Below are 21,733 nucleotides of genomic sequence, written 5' to 3' on the forward strand. Positions count from 1 at the left end.
ACTACCCTCATCATCGGAATTTTTCCGTTGTTCGGGGGTCCCGGTGTCCCAGGTGTCTTGTCTTCCGATTTTTCTTCGGACACACCTCGGGGCCGTTCTTCTAAGAAGAAGAAGAGTAAGAAGAAGGCTACACGTCGATCACGCCGTTCTTCTTCGGAGTCGGACGACTCCTCTGACCGGTCCCGCCGGGGCAAACGCTCCCGGGGGAGGACGCGGTTTCCAGAGCAGATTTCCTGCAGGCTTTCCAGTCGATTTCTGATACTCTATCGGCTATGTCTGCAGGCCGCCGGGCGGGCCCCATTGGGGGGCCCCTGCAGCGGTGGACTACGGCCCACAGCCATCGGTTGTTGGGCCCGCATCGCAGTCTTCAGTCACCGGTCACGCTTGGGTGGCCCGGGAACAAAGGGACATACCGCACACAATTAGTCGTGCTCCCGCGTCCCCGCCTGGGGTGAGAACTTCACAATCGTCGTTCGTTGGCCACGGTTGGGTGGCCCAGGCACAACGGGATATACCACACGTGGTTGACCGTACACCGGAGGCCGGCCTGCAGCGAGTGTCTCGCATGCATCGGCCGTGAGCCACGGTTGGGTGGATTAGAGGCCGCGGGACCTACCGCGTACGCTGGGATCCCCGCCTGTATTGAGCATTCATCATCCATGCAGTATGGCTCTGAGGAAGTTGTCCAGCCGCTAGCGCGTGTGGCTCGGTACAACTCGCCCCTCCAGACGACGTTCGTTCACCGGAGTCAACTCGGCCCTCACAATCGGCTGAGTGATCGGAGCATCGATGACGAGAGGAACCAGACCGATTACAACGGCTGTCTATCTCTGAAACGGAGCTCCGTTTAGTACAGAGGGATATGATACGAGTACTTCATCAACCCTCCGCTGATGAGCCCCCTCCGCCCGATCATAAATCTTTCAAGCGAAGGACGGGCTCCACATCTAGCAGTGATAAAATATTCCCCATACTTCCTTTAGATCAAGTATGCGTGGAACATATCAACAACATCATGTCAACGGATAGATGGCGTCCGTTTCTCAGACGGGAACGAGATTATTTTCGTTTCCCAGCTGAAGATTTTGCGAAGTTTTTCACTCCGCCTACTCTCCCCGACGCAGCAAAAGATAAACTTGCGGCCGATGAGAGTGGTTCGTCTTCCAAGCGACCCTTTGCGGACAAATCACGTTGTAAACTTGAAGACGTTTTGAAGAAGATAGACACAGCTTCACGTTTTGGCTCGCGGTCAACGTCTTTCTTACTTCTTCTTACTGAATATTTAGCCGTGGGCTATGAAGAGGACTCGCCGATTCCAGCGGATATGCTGACTGCGGCCCTTCATTGCCTTGACCATGGTCTACGCTCAGTGCTTGATCAATTCGCACGAGTGTCGGCCCTATCAACGTCCACCCGCCGGGGTAACGTGCTCGATGCACTGTTCCTCCCGTCGCAGGGTGCTCGAAAAAGACTTGAAGATCTCCCCCTGACGGGCACGGATCTATTTGACGGGAAATTCAAAGATCAGATGCGAGATGAGGCCAAACGTCTGAAGGACGGAGAAAATCAACTTCAAGAAGCCTCCAGCACCGGCGTCCAAACAACAGCGTGGTAAGGGCAAAACATTTGTCATTCCCCGCCGCAAACCTCTGAAATCTGGTCGCGGTGGTTTTCGGGGCCGCACGGACAATTCTTCCGGTGCGCGCGCCACGCAGGCCCGCACGTTCTCTGGACAACAACAGCCCCAATCCGGTCGTGGTTTCCGGGCACCGGCCCCCCGCTATCCCGGGGGCTGGCGCAAGTGACTTAGTAGACTCGTGGCGGCCTCCCGCCATCGGACCCGTGGGAGGCCGTCTCCGAGACTTTGCGGGGTCCTGGGGTTTAATTACGTCCGACCGGTGGGTGCTCGATACGATCGGGTGCGGCTACGCACTCGAGTTCTCGAGCACCCCCCCGTCGGACATGGTCGTTCGACCGACGGTAGTTCCGTCCGATCCTACCAAACGTCTCTCCCTCGAAGGGGAGATCGCCCGCTCCCTCCGGGGGAGACGCGGTCGGGCTTCATGTCGACCTTCTTTCTGGTACCCAAGGAGGAGGCCGGCATGTGGCGCCCGATTTTAAATCTAAAACCCCTCAACAAATTTATTCGGCCATTTCAAGACATTTTCGCATGGATACGCTCAACATCATACTCCAATCGATTCGTACACCTGCATGGGGAGCCAGTCTCGATCTGAAAGATGCGTATCTACACATTCCTGTCAGACCAGACCACTGGAAGTTTCTTCGTTTTCAGTACGAGAACGTCCAGTACGAGTTCATGGTTCTTCCGTTTGGTCTAGCCACCTCACCCCGAGTCTTCACGCGTGTGGTGAAGACAATCGGGGCCGCATTAAGAAAACAAGGTGTGATGATCTTCATGTATCTGGACGATTGGATCATTCTTGCTCAATCTCAGACGGCCGCGTCGGCGGCACTCAATCTGACTTGGCATCTAGCGGCGGATCTCGGGTTTATTATCAACGCCGAGAAATCCCATCCACATCCATCCCAATTCCCAATCTTTCTGGGAGCGTCACTCGATCTCCGGAGGGGATTGGTTCGGCCTACGGAGGAACGAATTGTAAATCTCCAACAGTGTGTGTCTCTGTTTCTCCCGACGACCATGGCCCCAGCGCAAGCCTGGCTAAGGTTGCTCGGTCTTTATGGCCAGTATGGTAGATGTGGTGAACTTTTGCAGACTAAGGATGCGTCCCATCCAATTACATCTGCTGTCCTTCTATCGGCCCAGTCGTCATCACATACGTCATCTGGTGCCGACCACACCTTGGCTAATACCGCACCTCCGTTGGTGGCTCGACAATGCCAATCTCACGGAGGGGCGCGCTTTTCACAATCCCAGGCCGTCAGTGACCATCACGACAGACGCGTCACTTTTTGGCTGGGGGGCCACCCTCCACCCGCGCCAAGTAGCGGGTCGGTGGGGGCCCAAAGAGTGCTCGAAGCACATAAATGTGCTGGAGATGTTGGCAGTCATCAATGCTCTCCAACGTTTTCAAGCATCAGTGACAAACCAGGTAGTCAACATTCGTTGCGACAATGCCACAGTAGTGGCCTACATCAATCGACAGGGAGGCACGCGATCCGCCCAACTATGCGCGCTCACGTGGAGTCTCTTCCACTGGTGTATGGACCACGGAGTAACACTCGTGGCAACTCATCTCCCACGCTCTCTCCAGGGGGTGGGTCGTTCCGACGGAATGGACACTGCGTCCGCAGGTTGTCCAATCACTTTTTCTGTTGATCGATCGGCCTCATGTCGACCTGTTTGCCTCTCGAAACAACCACCAGTTACCGGTATACTGCGCAAGACACAACGACCCTTGCGCATGGCAGACAGACGCACTGGCAATACGGTGGGACAGACTACTTGCGTACGCCTTTCCCCCGTTCTCCCTCATACCGCGAGTACTGACCAAAGTGGAACAGGAGGAGTGCAAGATCCTCCTCATAGCTCCATTTTGGCCACGCCAGCCTTGGTTCCCGAGACTCATCAAGCTCTTGGTTCACCGCCCGGTGATTCTTCCGAAGAGGGCAGACATACTGTTCCAGCCCAGCTCGGGTTTTCTTCACCCGGCCCCGGAGGATCTCCACCTGACGTGCTGGGTATTATCAAGCAATCCTTCCGCACGGCGGGCCTTTCTGAACGAGCTGCGGCCATTGCAGCCTGCAGCCGGCGGGAGTCTACCAGGAAAATTTATAACAGTAGATTACACCATTTTTACAAATGGTGTAGAGCCAGGTCTCTGCGTCCCTCCGATACTTCTATAGGAGAGATTGCAGACTTCCTAGCAGGCCTCTTTGACAGTGATCTTGCTACAGCCACAGTTAAGAATTATCGTTCGGCTATAGCGGCTATTCATGGAGGTTTCTCTGACGGTTCCTCGGTGTCAGATAATCAGAATCTTAGCCAACTTATCAAGGAGATGTTTGTGTCACGCCCCCCGACACGTAGGCTATTACCATCGTGGGATCTCTTTGCTGTCTTATCAACCTTATCGAGACCCCCGTTTGAACCAATGGGCAGCTCAACCTTGGTGCAGCTGTCGGTTAAAGTGTCATTTCTATTAGCAGTGGCTACGTCTAGAAGACGTAGCGAGCTGCATTCGCTTACGGTGGAGACAGGTCATATCCGGTGGGAACCAGGGGGTGTTCGCCTGGTTCCTAAAACAGGTTTTCTGACCAAAAATCAGTCAGAATCATTTTCACCTCCTGACATTTTTGTGCCGGACATCAAATCCTTTTCGTCTGTCTCTGGTGACAGACTTTGGTGTCCGGTCAGGGCCCTGAAGTGGTACGTTGATAGAACTAAAACGCTCCGAAGCGGCCATTCACAGCTGTTTATAACAACGACTCCACCATACCGACCGGCCTCGCGTGATACAATTTCCCGCTGGTTGGTTACGGCCATCAAATCAGCAATAGACTCACCAACAACAGATTCCGTTGGGTCAGTCCATGCACATGAGGTCAGGGCAGCTTCTACTTCCTGGGCCTTTTTTAAGGGTGTTTCTATTAAAGATATCACACAGGCAGCGTGTTGGAAAACCCCCAACACCTTTACAGAGTGCTATTTGAAGGATGTCCTCCAGACGGAAGGCAGAGCCGGGAGAGTGGTGCTGAAGGCGGCGAGCCGAGCATCATCAGGTCCACAGGATCCTCTCCTACCCGGGGCTTCCCTAGAATAGGTGAGTCTCCTCATCCTGGCTATTTACATTATACATTACATTGTATTGAATATAAATGTATAGCTAAACACTCTTGTAATAAGGTCATTGGTCTTGGACAAGTTACCTTCTTTTTATACAGTTTACCTTGTGCATGGGCTTGGTTTGAAGTGTTTTAGAACTTGCTTTAAGAAGTGTCGTGTACTAACAGTACTCTTCTTTGCAGGATTCAACTGTATTATATATTATATTTATTATTATATAATACTTTACATTATGAGACGTTCCCCCTAACGAGGGCTGACGTCTCGATTAACATGTGAGGGTAATTAATATCCTTTACATGTACAGTTCTTGGTTTTTCCCCTGTCCGCCTTTGGACGGAACAGTGGGAGCCATCTGGGGTTACATTCCATGTTTCATGCCCCTGTGAGTAAGCAATAGCATCTCGCATGGCCCACCTCCTTGACGGTGCTAGTCTATGCATAAGTAGTGTTGCTCTACAGGTAAGTAGAGTGAAGTAGACTCCCCCCCCCACAGAAGTGTGGTTGGGGTCTACGAACGAATACTTACCTGTAGAGCATCCCTCCCTCCTACCCCACTCTTCTCGATGCCTTGGGTACTTTGTTGTATTCCGACTTAACGCTCGAGAAAAGAGGACGCTCACGAGGCACGCATGCCGCGGGGTGTTATGGGTAGGGCGCCGGAGGGCGCTATTGTATATAACTCTTAGCGAAAATACCTGCCGGTAGGGGGAATATGCATAAGTAGTGTTGCTCTACAGGTAAGTATTCGTTCGTAGACCCCAACCACACTTCTGTGGGGGGGGGGGGGATTTTGCCACCTTCAATGCAAAGAGAGCTGCAGTGTTCAAAATTGAAATCACTATTATTGCACATTTTTTTTAGTTACCAGGTTTTAATGATGATTATTATTATCATTATTATTACAAGGTTGTTTTAGATCTGGGAACAACAGATTCTGGAGGTTCTGAGACAGATCTTGGTAAGAAAAGCATTATTTATTGATCATTCACTCTGTATTGCAGTTTATAGTCCGGTCAATTTAAGTTCAGACCTAAAACAAATTCCAAAGGAAACATTCAAGCGTCAAACAAATTGAAATAAATACACAAACAGCATGTGCAAAATGTAATTGTTTCTCTGGAGAGGAATGGTGTTTTTCAAGCATTTTTTTGAGATTAAAATTTGGGACGTTTTGTCCTCCAACAATTTGTCTGGTGACTTGCTTCGATTTGCATGCCTATATAACAGTGGCATATCCAGAGGGGGGTGCAGGGGGGCACCTTGCCGGCGGAATTTTTTGTACAAATATTTGTTTTCAGAAATTATTTTCAAAAATGGTTAGAGAGTTTGGACAAAAAAAGAAAACCTGTTAACAAAACATTACAATGCCCCATGAAAATGGGCATGTAATTTGCAGTCTGAATAATAATTGTCAGTTTTGAAGAGCGCCCCCATTTGGAAGATGGGTACCATTCAATGGGTGCCTTTAAAAAATTTCGGTGTTTTTAAATTTCAAAAAAAAATTTAGAAAATGTGGGTGGGTTATTGAAATATATTGAAATTTTTGTTAACGAAATTCACTTTTTCAATTACAAAGATAGAAAATAGCCCTTTTGACTTGCCAATTCACCTCTCCGTGTTCCGATTCGTAAACCCTTTGCCTGTACCGTACCGTACGGGTACAGTATGCATCCGGTACATGTACAATGTATCGTGTATTGTGTATATATCCATCGAAGCACCATAAGCATGGGGACCAGTAAAGTTAGACTTAAACATGCGTAAAATCAGTGCGCCGTGCAAATGGAGCGGGATACCAGGTTCATTTTGTCTTAATACACGCCATGAGTGTCCGTTACGAATCGCGACAACAAAATAAACCTAATTGTGTTCAAGACTACTTAGGCAACCTGCATGCAAGCGCATGGTCGTCGTCATCTGGCTTTCCTCGAAACGAGGAGTTGTTCGCTAAGATCTCTCTTCAGGTTCCTTCTTTGGTCCGCATATGGCTGTAGAGCCCCAGATGTGAGCGGATTAGGCGGCCGCCTCTAGGACAGTTCAGCTTAGGTGGTGATCTGGGGATGCTGGCCATGGGCGTCGCCAGGATTTTTTCTAGAGGGGGGCAAAAAAAATTTTTGCCCAAAAATGCGTGTATTTCTCAACACATTCTCGATTTATCAGTTTAAGAGGGGGCAGGGACATTTTGCCCCCCCCCCCCCCCAACTCATTAAATTTACACCACTTTGTCGTCGCGCCTCTTTTTCTTTTCTTTTTTTTTCTTTTTTTTTTCTTCCTTTTTTTTTTTTTTTTTTTTTTTTGCTTTTCCAGGGGGGGGCAAGTGCCCCCCCTTGCCCCCCCCTCGCGACGCCCATGATGCTGGCCCTTTCCTTCAGCTTTCGGAGTTTGTCTTCAAGTGAGGCAATCCTGGACTGTTCGAAGTGCTTAACACCAGCATGGATGTTGCTACGCCAGGAGGAGCGGTTGGCGGCTAGGGTTTCTCAGTTGTTAAGACCACACCGTTTGAGGGTGTTCTTGAATAGATCTTTGAGGCGTTTCCGAGGCCCACCGCGTGGTGGCTTCCCTGACGTCAGCTCGCCATAGAACACTTGCTTTGGGAGGTTGTTATTTTCCATCCTCTGAACATGACCAAGCCGTCTAAGCTGATTGCGAGCTACGATGGCCTCAATGCTTGGGATGTTGCTAAGAGCATGGACTTCAGAATTTGTGACCTTGTCCTGCCAGCTAATACCAAGAATAGCCCTGAGTTTCCGTTGGTGGAATTGTTCAAGTGCACGTATGTGACGTTGGTAGAGAGTCCAACTCTCGCTACCGTACAGGAGGGTCGATACAACAACTGCTTGGTAGACCTGGAGCTTGGTAGAGGGTTTCAGACCATGTTGCCCAAATACTCGATGGTACATACGGCCATATGCACCATGAGTGGCTTGTATTCTGTTACTAACATCATCATCAGCGTTGCCCTTTGAGTTCAGGATACTGCCAAGATAACAGAAACGGGTAACCTGTTCCAGCGGTTGGCCTTGGATGGAGATTTCAAATGGCTCGAGGTCATGTGTAGGGCTAGACAAGACAAAAGTTGTTGTTTTTTACAGCGAGCTGATACTTATTTTTACCGTTTAGAATGGACTCAAGAGTTTTACGTGTTTCCAGGTGGATTCCCTATACGTACGGGAATGCCAGTGGGTCGTCTTGTTGCAAAGGTACTGTATATGGACTGCAGCTGCATTCCGCTGTCACTGAACTGGACATTCGTTATGTATTTTATTGAATGGAAAATCAATATTTTAAGATCGAAAATTTAAAAACATCGAATATTTTGAATGGCCCCTTTTGCCAATGACCTGAATTCATCACAAAATTGGACTCTGGCCTATTGGCGTAGACACTTAGATTTTAACTTTAAATGGATCTCTTTGTGTTTATCATTGCCTGGCCTAGTTTCAAGTAGACTTGTTTATGCAAAGATTTTCCATGAAACAAATGATTTATTGAGCAGAAAGTGATTTATTTTTACTTCTTAATAATTTGGGCATACAAAAATCTCAAATTTCTTGATTTTTTCCAAGAAAATATCCTATAGTATTTGGCGACAGCGTAAATTACCATAAATTGTAATAATTGGTGTCTATAGAAAAGTCGTCGGCTGTGATCAGTCGTGTCTGAAAAATTGATGATGAAAAATTAGTAGCGAAAAAGTGAGTAAAAGCACTTTTCCACTCCTTTGATGAAATTAGATTTTCAGTATGTTAAAAAGTGATATTTCCTTAGCATGATAGCATTAACATAAATTATATTGCTATTTGTTCTAGGTCAGTCCCTGTTTTATTCTAAATTGATCGGATTCTTATATTTGTCAGTTTTTACTTTCCCAGATTTAGTATTTGCAGACCTGCCAACTGGTATGATTCTGCCATATTTCGTATGGGAATTTGTTGAAAATACGACCGTACGATTTCCCCCCATAAAATACGGGTTTTACTCGGGTGTTATGACCAGTAATGTAATGATGGATCAATAATGTAATAGCGACCAGTAATGTAATAAAAATTGATCAGTAATGTAATATCAACTAGTAATGTAATAACTTTTGCCAGTAATGTACTAATTGAAGTGACCAGTAATGTAATAAACATTGACCAGTAATGTAATAACAAAAAAATGACCAGTAATGTAATAGAAAATTGACCAGTAATGTAATAACCATAGAATTCTTACTATTTTGGAAATTTTTGGAGGAACTTTGTATTTTGTGCGAGTAATTTGACTATTAATGTACGAGCAGTTGAAAATGACCGCGTGGGTTGATTACTTATTTGGATTTTGAAAAGTTGGCAGCTATGTAGTAATGTAAAGCGCTTTGATCTTTGTTAAAAACGCTATATAAGAACCTGTTGTTATAATTATTATTATTATTATTATTATTTATTCAACGGTTGTATCTTTATGGTGTGTGCACATCTTTCCGTAGTCCATACAATGAAATAACAGTTGTGATGGTCGTTTTAATAGCAATGATGGCCATTATAAAAATAAATATGGCTGCCAAAACAAGTGGCTTTTTATTATCACTGTTCTTATTGGAGTCCTTGACACAGAAACCATGGATGTACAGTCGCCTACAAATATCAGAGCCCAGGGTATGGGCAGAAAAAAAGTGCTTGGCTGACATTTTTAAATTTTGGCGGCCATTTTGAAATTTTGGCGGCCATTTCGAAATTTAAGATGGCAATCCACTTCCAAACGATCCAAAGGTGTTACCACTATTCTTATTTGATTCCTTGGCCCTGAAAACATGGGTACAGACATCAGAATCATGCCTCTACGGCTCTCAGAGACCAAGATATAGGTAAAAGTAGATTTGCGTGGCGGCCATTTTGAAAAATGGCAGCCAGGCAAAAACATCCCAACAGTTTCCTTGGTAACATGTAGAATCTCATTCAGACGGGTCATCCAAACAAAATGATACCACTCGCGGAGGATCGGGGGGGGGGGGGGGGGGGGTGCACGGGGGCCCTCCCAGCCCATGCATGGACTCAAGGACAGTATGGTTTCCGGATTATAACTTCACTCTGGCTGAGGGGTTTCAACAGCAACGCTGTTATTTTTTTCAACATTCTGGTTTCCATCATATAAGTAGGCATTTGTGCTCTACATCAGATGAGAAAAGGTTCTCATAACGCCAAGCCAATTCTGGCTTCTGCAGCTCTTGGCGGAGTAGGCAAATGTTATGAAATCCATGGCCAAGCATCGCAAGTCCTTTCATGCCGACCGCGGTCAACTCATTTGCGACATTTACACTGACATTAACACAGCATTGTCGTTTTCCTTGTAAAGTGATTTCAGTACTGCAGTGTCACAGCATAATGAAGGGAGTTCGATCCCAAACTAAATCAGGATAAGTGTGTTGGAGGCTGCCCCAGATGGAATCACAGGGAATCACCGGTTCAGTTCAATTTCAGCGATTAATAGAGAATTTATTCAATCATCAGTAGAATTAAGTTAATCAGGCATACATCAGCAAAGAGTAGATATCAGCAGAATAACAATGAGTGAATCAGTTGCAGTTAATTGACAGATGTTGATCCCAAAACTCCCCCAGTATATGTGCTGGTATGATGTGTGGATCCCGTAAAAGATGGTACACGAAATAAAGATGAAAAGATCCTCAGGAAAAAGATCAGGCTGGACACACCACCAAGCGTCTCTAAAATATTATTGCACCCTCAACAAAATGCTGTTACGGATTAATTACACCCGTAAATTATACGATATGCTCAAAGGAACTTCCACTTACGCATAATTGTAGTTCTTATACAATCATAAGAAGAAAATGTAGAAGAAAAACTTCTAAAACTATGGACCTACTTGTTTCTAGAGCGAAGGGACATTAAGTTAACAAGTGCCACATTTGCATAGGTCACACGTAAACAACAACATAGGTCAATCTAAATATAACCCTGTATCCGGGGAGCCGGACAGTGGATGGAGGTTACGTGCCCCCACACTTGTTTACATGTTTCTGTATGCCATTAACTATTGTCGTGAGGCAGCAGCCCGCTTTAAAGACCGCAGTCTGAATGATTTTCATTCTCTCATCGAACTTTTTGGTCTGATGTTTCAGTAACTTGTGCACAAGTTCGTCAGTCTCAACTTGGCTGCAAAAGTTCCGCGCAATTCTCAGGGCGCTTTATCTCCCCTGATTTCTTGTGAAACCCTTCATAATCCATGCCTTTCTGAAACATTTTGTTTACCCCATTGGCTAGGGAAGCAGACACAGCTTCACATGTATCATCTTTTGGAGTCATAAACTCCGCGAGATATTCATTGAACTTGCTAACAATTGGATCCACATCGGTGGCAGTGCTGTCCTTATCTTTACCGCTGTCGTCCATGTTGTTTACGTTAGCGATGCTCGCTCACTTTGACCCTTCATCGTCATCGTGCGGCTTCGGTGCCTCCACTGCATATTCCTCCGCAGAGTACTGATTACCGCCATAGTAATCGTCCCATTCGGTATCATGGGCCGGACAAAAATAGTCCGTGTAAGGGAAGGCAGCCGGTTGAGAAATTTCACGTTCGTTCTCCATTTCGAACTTGTTTCATGTCCTTCACCTCTTTTGTCAAATCTGTCATAGTTTTGGCCAGCTGGCTCAAAGTTGCCGATATTTCAGTGTTGCTGGGACTCATTTTTTATGTCCAACTTGATGTGTAGTTAGATGTGGATTCTTTTTGGCCACATTTCCTGTGCTCGACCTGGGAACGACATTGTCTTTTCCTGTTTTTGTCTGGTTCTTTTTTTATGCACCATTGGCTGCACTCTTATCTATATCACCCTTCATCATTGGTGAGTAGGGATTTTCTCAGTTTTACGGCCAAAAAACGTTATATTTCTGGCACTTCTGTGCCCAATATTGCTTGTGGTCTCAGGCAGTTTTTAAATTATAAAAAAGTGTGTATCTTTGGAAAAAATGTGAGTTTCAGGATTTGGGGTGGGGTGTCCGCAAAGCAATATATGCCCTGGAAACACGAATACGGATAAACTTGGGACCAACTATGTATTTTCTTGTTTACCCATCCTATCAGGATTGTAAAAAGTGCAAACAGTTCACAACGGGACCATTTTTGAGAGAGCAGTGGCCCAAAATATGAGTTTAGCTGTTTCTCAAAAAATTAGCTCCCAAAATATCAGGTTTTTTGAGCTGGAAGGCAAAAATACCAGCTGTGCAACTTAAGAGCATCATTTTCGGATGTCCCAAGGTACCCTACAACAGAAAATAATATTAAGATTAATCATAAAATGTTGCGATTAAATGGCCCTATCCCAGGGACTATTACCTTCCAAAACGAATGGAGATTATCGCCTCCAAACGCTCCATTCGTGCAAAAAAATGAAGCACTAGGACAATAGGGGGACGTTACAGGTGGAGTTTAACCATGAATATTTTCCAATGGCACACCAATTGCTCATGTGAAACCTAACTGTTGAATTGTCTCTTTCAGGGCTTGTTCCAAGTGGAAAACTGAAGCTGTTAAAAAGTTCTTCTGTTGTTTTGGAAAATCAAATCAGGTGTGTAATAATGTTTTTGTGAATGAGCAGTTATTTCAAACCAGCTGTACATTTGCACAATAGGGACCATCAGAAAAGATGTTGTTTAGAATATGTATGTGTGGTTAGTTTATCAGGCACACTCTTTGCAATCACATCATCATGCTGACATCCACAGCAAGTTTTTCCCAAGCCACAACTTGAAATCAAACCACAGTTAAGAAGCCATTTTTTAAGTGTCGAGGGAATTCCCCAACACTGTTTTTTAGATTTTAAATTATCGGTATGTTGTAAGTTTCAGCATTATATATGTGTTCTGTGAACTTTAAACTTGGTAATGACATGAAGCTGGTTTCGACATGTACATATTTGTATGACACTAGAAGGATGCTGTGCACCCGCTAACTGGGTGGAGTCGTCTTACGTTGACCTCAATTTGCATGTTGACCCCAAGTGGGTGTGGTAAACCTTGGTGAAGCAATTTTGCCACATTTTTCATCATGAACATTAATTTTTGCATAATAGCAATATGTTTTGGGGTCTTATCATAGAGATAATGTTGTAATATTTAACTATTCAAAGTCTCCAAGAAACAAATTTGCCCAAAAAGCAAAACAAAGCAACTAAATCTTTTTTTTTCACAAGCCAATTGTTACTTCAGAGGACAGTGAAATCGGAGTGTATATATATATATTTTCCATCAGAGGAACCATTGATAGTATATAACCAAGCCTCTCAATTAACAATTGCATTTTGTGTTTCTACACACTTATTAGGCCTTTAAAAAAAGACACAGACATCAGGCAGGCAGACAAACATCAGACAGACAGACAACATAGGATATTTTAATATATGATGATAAGGTTATGAGAAACTAGGACAGTTTCAGCTTTACATCATAATGAACGTGAGATCCTTTTAAATGTCGATGTTTTGTACTACTTGGACAAAATGTCATTGTCCCACACATAATGGCATTACGGTGCATACTGAAATTATGAATATTATGCATGATTTAATCAAATTAGGTTAAAAACACATCTATCTTTGATGTGCCAATTGGAGGTGCCCTTCAAAGTGAAGATGTCAACATTTACTGACTGTGAAGCAGAAATTTGTTGTCCTGATTAAGGGGCCGTGTTTATCATTGGTTTTAAATACTTTAAAACCACTGAGGTGACTTGGAATGGGTAAACTATCACAGGTATTTATAAATCATATTTTGTTCTTATATGCAGGGACATGCCACCAGCTCAACGAGCCAAGAACATGAAGTTTTCTTTGAAAGATCCAACCCAATTCTTTATCGCAACAGATTCAGTAAGAACTCTTTAAACTTTGAATCATTTTAAATGATATTGTTTTACATGTACTGATATCATCTAAGAGGAAATAGACCAGAATGTTCAGAATTGCTTTCTAAGGTTCTCCAAAATAGTCCAAATGACAGGAGATACCCCATCGGGAACTCAGGTGATCCAAATGTTTTATATGTTTTCTTTACTCAACTTACCTGTAGAGCCACTACATTTACATATTCCTCTTTACCTGCTGGTTCCTTTTCTTGAGTTTTCACAATAGCACTCCTATATGACAACCCATACTGCCTTGCTGCATGTCTGACATCTTGGCTTCTTTCCTCTTTTCTCATAGTGACTGTGCAGATAATAAAACTTTGTACGGATAAGTTTTTTGTCCAAATAAAAAATAAACTTGTTATATTCTTTGGTTCGAGTCATGGAGTTAAAAAAAATGTTGCGTTAGAAGGGTGTTTCGATAACAACATCTGTCTCTTCATTGTTGAGTCTGGCAGAGAGTATGGCTGTCCTTCCCAGCAGAATTTTTCCCAATGCCCAGTGTCTGATTTTAATGGCCACTGGAGACCCTGCAAGCTGGGAACAGGACTTTTTGCCAGCTCCCTGCCCGAGCCAATGCTGTCAAATAATTCCATTGGATTTGAAGAAATCTGAGACAACCAAAATATATCCAAGGTCAAAGTTCCAAGATTATCAATACACTCAAGTGATGATTGTCAATTAATTCAACTAGACTTGAGAATTGGAGACACCAAAGGCTATAATTGCACAAATCCTGAAACTGAACCACTAAAAACACTCCTGCTGTTTCACAGACAAATTGATCCAGCTTGCTCAAAAACAAATTGATCCCGCTTGCTCAAAGTGCTGTGACAGAATGACACACACAATGCATGTGCTTGCATTGTTCCACTGTTGCATATCATTAGTGCTTCAATCTTTTGTCTGATTGATCAAAACTCTTCGCTGTGATTGGTTAATTTTTTTTGCTGCGATTGAATGATTAGTGCTAGGCACAGGCGTAGCCAGGAATTTGGAGCAGGGGGGGCCAAGTCCGACCGGCCTGTACAAACCCCCGCCCCACCAGGGGCGGAACTAGGATTGTCCAAAAAGGGTGTGTGTGAAATGTAACCATGGAGGAAGGTTAATTCCTTCCTCCATGATGTAACCAGCAGCAAGTGATGAAGGCAAGTTGTGTTGCCTACACCGAAGGCCAAAGAAGGGGGTGACGAAAAGTAATGCGTGGCGTGGGGTCAGGGGCCCGCTTAAGGGCCCCGGAAAATTTTGGATTCTAGATGTTCTACATGGTGCGATCTCAGGCAATATCTAACCACTTTAACCAATTTATTTCGTAAAAGATCATCATTTAAACATCGAGTTTGGAGTCATTGAATCAGCTATCCTGAAAACTCTAAAATCAAACTGTACTTTACAAGATGTATTCGGGGATGAAAAAAGTGGGTGGGACAAACGATACGATACCCCAACTTTTAGCAGGGGCGTGAATCGCTTCTCAAAAGTGGGGGGACATACCTGGATCAGAACTAATGCGAGCGCGAAGCGCGAAGCCCTTACTGCGTGGGGTTCGGGGCCCCGAAAAAATTGGATTCTAGATGCTCTGTGGTGTGATCTGAAGCCATTTCTGACCACTTTAACCAATATTTTCTTAGCAAAAGAAAATAATTTGAACATCGTTTTCGCGGTTGGAGTCATTGAATCAGCTATTCTGAGCTAGGCTTTGGGTCGCGGCCCCCCAAAAAGTTTGATTCTGTAGATGCTCTGTGCTGCGATCTGCGGCAATTTACTTTAACCAGTATTTTCTTAGCGAAAGATTATAATATTATTTAAACATTATTTTCGAGGTTGAAGTCATTGAATAAGCTAGGCCTATTATATTCTCAGCTAAAGGCGTTGGGTTCGGGGCCCGCTGAAGGGCCCCGAAAAAAAAGAAAGATTCTAGATGCTCTGTGGTGCGATCTGAGGCAATTTCTGCCTACTTTAACCAATATTTTCTTTGCAAAAGATAATAATTTAAACATCATTTTCGAGGTTGAAGTCATTGAGTAAGCTATTTTCAGCTAAAGGTGTGGGGTTCGGGGGCCCGCTTATTAAGGGCCCCCAAAAAATTTGGATTCTAAATGCTCTGTGGTGCCATCTTATGCATTTTCTGACCACTTTACCCATTATTTTCTTAGCAAAAGATACACTGCATATAATAATAGGGCCCTGTAAATGAGACACTAGTTCAAAAATCTGGGGGGGGGGGACATTTGATATTGTGTCCCCCACCCTTCAAAAAGTTGGGGGGGGGATGTCCCCCTGTCCCCCTCCCAGGATTGACGCCAATGACTTTAAGACATGTGCAATGTTCAAGGACATGTCTCCCCCCCCCCCCCCTCGATTGACACCCATTCCAAAGGCTTGTCCGCCGTGCGTCCTGCATGCTATAGAGAGGGCTGGGTGCATTTTCCTGTGTAATGTACAACATATTAGCATAGGTTTCGTCGCCACGCGATGTCTTGTCGCAGTTCTTGATCCTGTCGCTTTTTTATTTTCGTAAGGCTAAAAGTATGACAGACCCCCTATTGTCTTGTGTGCAACTAATCCTAGTAGGCTACGGTCTGACGTGAACTGCCGTATTAATAATTGTGTCTCTACCTTCCCTTTCTTCTCTGTTTGGGTCTCTCTCCCTCTCTACATCTTGCTTTTATTTTTTGAAGGGAAAAAAAGGTGCCCCACGCCCCACACCCCCCAGATCACCAGCGAACATCTTGTTGCCTGCTTTGGAAATGTCTAGTGGACTTTGTTAATTGGGGAAATACATTTTTCTTTTGCCTTCGGCAAAGTAAAAAAACAAAAACATGTTTCTCGTACCCACCCGCTTCCTTTTTGGTGGCCGCCTGGATTTTTTTATTATTTTTTACTTTTGAAAAAATTCAGTAAACAAACACCAAACACTAGTCCACCAACTCATAGGAAAATAAATACCAATACCAAATACAACTCTAAATGACACTGTAAATATGTTCAGTTCTCTTGTCCGACTTGTCTTTCTTTTTAAAAGTGTCTTTGAACTTTGGAAACACCAATGGTTGCAGGAAATTTTAAAATGGCGGCCATCTTGAAAAAAATAAAAAATAAAAAGCCCCTTTTCCTCCTTTTTTTCAAAAACCTGGACGAGAAACATGTTTTTCTTCTTATTCGACCTTATATGTTTTTGATATTCCTTTGTTTTGCCTGAGTTTACATCGTATACAGTATTAAGAATTTTTCATAAATTGTATTCAACTTGGTCAAGAACCTGTTTAATACGGCATGGGGTCCGGGGCCCCGCTTAAGGGCCCCTGGAAATTTTTGATCCTACATGCTCTGTGGTGCAATCTGAGGCCATTTCTGGCCCCATTACATGATTTTCGGACAATCCTTGAAATACACATACTCGTATTTCGTACTCGTACTCGTAATTAACGTCGGGTTTTGGTAAAATGTCATTTTTTTTTTTACAGCAGGGGGGGCCATGGCCCCCCTTGGCCCCCCCCCTCCCCCCCCCCCCCTTGGCTACGCCTATGGTGCTAGGATCCTTCTCAGGATCCCAACTTTTGAAATACCCAAAGTTTGTAAGTGTTTTAATTCCACAGAGGGGGGCAGATTGAGTGTATATATGAGCAAATATGCCAACAATTATGAAAGCTGTCGGAGACAGCATAATAAACTACATGTACAGGACAGTGTAACTGAGAAGCAGCAGACCCGTGTTTGCCAAGTATAAAGGATTTTGTCAAAATACATGCATTGTGACAAAATCTGGCTTATTGGCTTATTATCTATACTTATGTTTTTTAATATAAAACGATTTTAAAACTAAACAATTTCTAACTTGATGACTATATACCCACACCCATGTTGTTGACAATATGTCCTTTTTCACTGCTGATATAAAAAGTCAGTTTGTTGAGTACCGTAATTTTCGGAATATAAGCCACGGCTTATACGTTGAATTTGCCCGTGAAAATGTTTACTGCTGCTTATACACAGGGCGGCTTATACACCGAGCCTTGAAGAATAAAAATGAGATTCAAATGTGTATTTATGTACTGGTATAAGAAAAGATCTGTTGCTGAAAATGAATTATCAATCGTTACCGGACTTGAGGTACCGGAGAGTCATTAACAATAAGTAGAAGTACGTCCCAAAAATGTACCAAAAGTGTGGCCTGCTGGCCAGCCATGCGTGAGTACGAGTAAAAGCCGTCTCCGTTGCATGCTGTACATTGATGTGTGGCCCACACCATTTGTGGTAATAAAGGGGTGTACTTTTTCGGTAACAATAATTACCGATATTTTTCCGCTGTTTAAAAAAACAAGACAACATATACCTTTATGGAGTTTTTATGGATTCTTTATTGGACAATCAGTTGTTCAACGTCAAAACATAATTTTTTTCTGAAAATGTATTCAAGAAACGATGTAAATCGCAAAACAGGGGCTAAATCACCCCTCCCTAAATTAATGGATTCGTCCATAAGGAAGCCTGCATCGTGTTGATGGTTTTTGAAGAAAGTACGGTCGAAAACTGGATTTTTTTTATGTTACTACAGTCGTTAGTAATCACAACAATTTGATAAGTTTTGTTGTAAAAAAGGACCTATTTATTCTTAGGACAAAACAAATCAGCATCTGTTGCCACAAAACAAGATTTGTAGTGCTCCAGTCAGACAACACACTGTGGGTTGCATACTCCGAGTGATGCGGGAAAATGTTGTCATTCGCTGACTCACGTGCTGCCGGGCCATGCCCTAACTTTTAGGCAGGGGACCAGCCAGGCAAGCCAGCAGCAATTCCCGGTGTTTATTTCTCATCGTCAATTTCCATATGTTTTTTAACGAGCATCGACCGTAATGTTTTGATATAACTTGTGTGGCCCTCTTTATAGCTTTCGTAGCGTATATGGAACTGGTCCAGAGCATTGAAACCGCTGCGGTCTGTGCGGCTTATACGCCGGTGCGGCTAATACGCCAACTTCAAATCTTAATTTGCAGATTTTCACATGCTGCGGCTTATACTCCGGTGACCTATATTCCAAAAATTAGGGTATACCGTTTTTAAGGTTTTTTTCTCTACTGAGGTCAGGTTTGAGCGCAGAAATGGGTACGATTTTTTTAAGATGTCTGATGGTCGACCATCTGGGGAATTTTATTTTGCTAGTACTCAACTGTTGATAGCGAACTAGCAGGATGGGTGGAGCTGACTGTTTTGTATTGTTTATACAGTGAAATCTTGATAAGCCAAGCTCTGATAACTCAAAACAACTGTTAAGTCAAACAAAGAATCCATTGCCTTTAGTAGTATAACAATTGATATACAACCCTGCTTAACTCAAAAACTCTGGTTAAGTCAAATTTTGAACCTGTTCTCTTGAGGTTTGACTTATGAAGATTTCAGCATTGCAGGTGTGCTTCTAGAGCTGAGAATTTGGATGAAGGCCAGGTGTGTAGCCGAGGGAATTAGTAAATGTTAAGATTTAAACTTACTTGTTAAGAAATGAATTAAAGAACTACTGCATAACCTAATTCCGATTAATGTTAGCTTTCTTGTCTGACCTGTTGCTTGTCAGTATGTTGTGTCAGACTTTCTTTTCTGACCCGGCGTATCGTCAGACCATCTGAACGCGATCCTATTTTTAACTTGCCAGTCTCACCTTTATAAACTGCATTTGCATTTGGCAACGTGCACACATGCACAGCGTTACCAGCAAAGATTGTGCGAGGGTCGAGGACATATCAGGTATTTTATATGAAACTCTGTGTAATTGTCAATATAGGGGAGGAAGGCTCCAGCTAGGGGATAGGGTGCTAGATTACAGTTGGAACGTCCAATATCTGTTAAACCAACAGGTTTAACGAACCATGGTCACCAATATTTCCACGGATAGGGAGGAATGTTTTTTTTGGTTTTATAGTGGGGGGATGGTGATATTGAAATCACTCAGACTGTGGAGGTTCTTTGTAGGCCTTAATATGGTTATAATGTGGTTTTAAATGGCGCGCTCTAGTTCAAAATTTGTGTACACTATTCAAATTGAATCATTAGGAACATCCCGCTCTTAATTTAAAACTTGAAATAAATTAATGAAAGACTTATTGCCGGCCAATGTGCTCGTGCTATGTCTCATTAGAAAGCTCATAACTAATATGTAATGCTAGAATATTATCAAATCAATTTGAAAATCTATTTTTCGAGGTGTCACACCCAAAAAGCACGTATACATTGACTTTACAATTATGTATTTTAGATGAAACTCAGTTGGATCTATACAACAGGGTATCAATCGTACTAATTATAGGAAGGAGGAGGCCAGCCAGTGGGGTTGGGGTTGGATATATTGGGTGGCCAATTTCTGTTAAACCCGTTAACCATTTTCACTTATATTTCCGGGAAAGGGGCAACAATTTGTTTTAGTTATCATGGTGGAGGGGGTGTTTCTCATGGATTAAGCAGAAGTTGATGTCACTATAGGAGTTGGCGTTAATTATGGTGGTGGGGTTGTAGAGCGAAGTATTTCAATGCTTTTTTATTTGAAGAAGAGAGTAAAACTAAAAGGAAGGACATATTGGAACACTTCATACATGAAACACCACATGTTTAGATGTGTTTATTACAAAACTGGCAAAATGAAATGAGGTATGCACAGAATTTATGAGTACTAATTTCTTTACATTCATTACATGGCAGTACCGTACTTTTACAAAACTCAGGGGGCTTCTTGACAATTTTCGGAGCATTTTTTTTTTAGTGAGGGACGTAGGTCTGGGCTTGTATACGCACAATAATTTCATGGAAGACTTTCATGCAAGACAGGCAAAGGTTATTGTACACTCGCATTCTTTTGTGAAAAGTTGTAATCATAAATAATGACGGGCATTGTAAGTCATAAACTTTTCAATGAGTGTTGATGAAAACTGATGAGAAATGGGGTGGTATGCGAGTATTAAGATTTTATTGTGAAATTATGGTTATGTAATTTGATAATCAAAGACATTGGTTTTGTTTTAAAATAAGTTTGCCAGTATAGGTGTACTACATTGATTTCAGTTTTTACACGATTGACACAATCTGCTTCGCCAGTAATTATCTAGTAATTATTCCATTATTATTATTGGGTACAACTAAGGCAAAGACACATATCTATAAATAAAAAAGTATGATTATTTTTGCACCATTTCATAACTTCTAAAAATGAAACTATTTCTAGGAGAAAAAGTTGGTTTGAATGGGTGAGAATGAGATGAGATTCTTGTTTAAGTGACTGGAGCTGGTCTTGTGAAGAGTGGGTGTCATCAGAACAATCCTTTTTGAAAGAGTAAAAGGTTATAGAAAAAAATGAGTAAGAAAGGAGGTGGTGGACTCACTGCAAGTGTTTTCTCAGTAAATGTTTCTACACTGTTTATTTGTCCCTGCTAAATGCAACTTTAGGATATATCCGTTGTTGATGGCTGATAGATCACTGTAGGGAAAAATAGTGATGTCAGGATATGGGAATGTTTCCCTAAAAACATATTAAGTTGTCGCAATAGGCCCAATTAAGAACGTGCTACTAACAGCTTAATGTTACCCCCCCCCCCCCCCACATGGTCCCGCATTTTAATGCTTCACCGTGTTCACACTATGTATTAACGTATCATCATGGCTGTGTATGTGCAGCATGACAAGCCTTATCGCAAATATTTAATCACTTCAGTGATTCTGGACAATAGCTATGTGTAAAAGATACCAAGCACTGTGGGAAGGAAAACGGGGCCATTATCTGTGCTGTTTCTCTTCGTACAAATCCAATATTTTCAGTACCTGTACACATCACTTGTCACTCTGTGCTCTGGTCTGAAAATGTATGTTTTTTTCGGGAATGCTTCTATATTAATGTCTAAATGGCTGATGATAGGTCATTGTGGGGAAAAACTATTCCTAGATATGGGAATCATTCCATAATGTCTTGCAATATCAACAACGAATTGACACATTGTTTGTGGTTTAACAGGTTACATTATATTACAGTATTAAAAGAATAAAAAGTACCACATTATTAAAAAAGTATAATTTA

General features: G+C 43.1%; 1 protein-coding gene across 1 annotated transcript in view; it reads left to right on the top strand.

Moving 5' to 3' along the window:
- The window catches only part of LOC119722045 (cytoplasmic dynein 2 intermediate chain 1-like), a gene marked incomplete in the record, with an annotated part of 98,047 nt that overhangs the window by 46,311 nt on the left and 30,003 nt on the right, over nucleotides 1-21,733 (top strand). Inside the window, 3 exon segments of the mRNA XM_038192033.1 lie at nucleotides 5,681-5,732; nucleotides 12,275-12,341; nucleotides 13,559-13,640. Of these exon segments, the coding sequence (XP_038047961.1) occupies nucleotides 5,681-5,732; nucleotides 12,275-12,341; nucleotides 13,559-13,640 (201 nt within the window).

Source organism: Patiria miniata, unplaced genomic scaffold (genome assembly GCF_015706575.1).
Source record: "Patiria miniata isolate m_02_andy unplaced genomic scaffold, ASM1570657v1 HiC_scaffold_14, whole genome shotgun sequence".
Taxonomy (NCBI): domain Eukaryota; kingdom Metazoa; phylum Echinodermata; class Asteroidea; order Valvatida; family Asterinidae; genus Patiria; species Patiria miniata.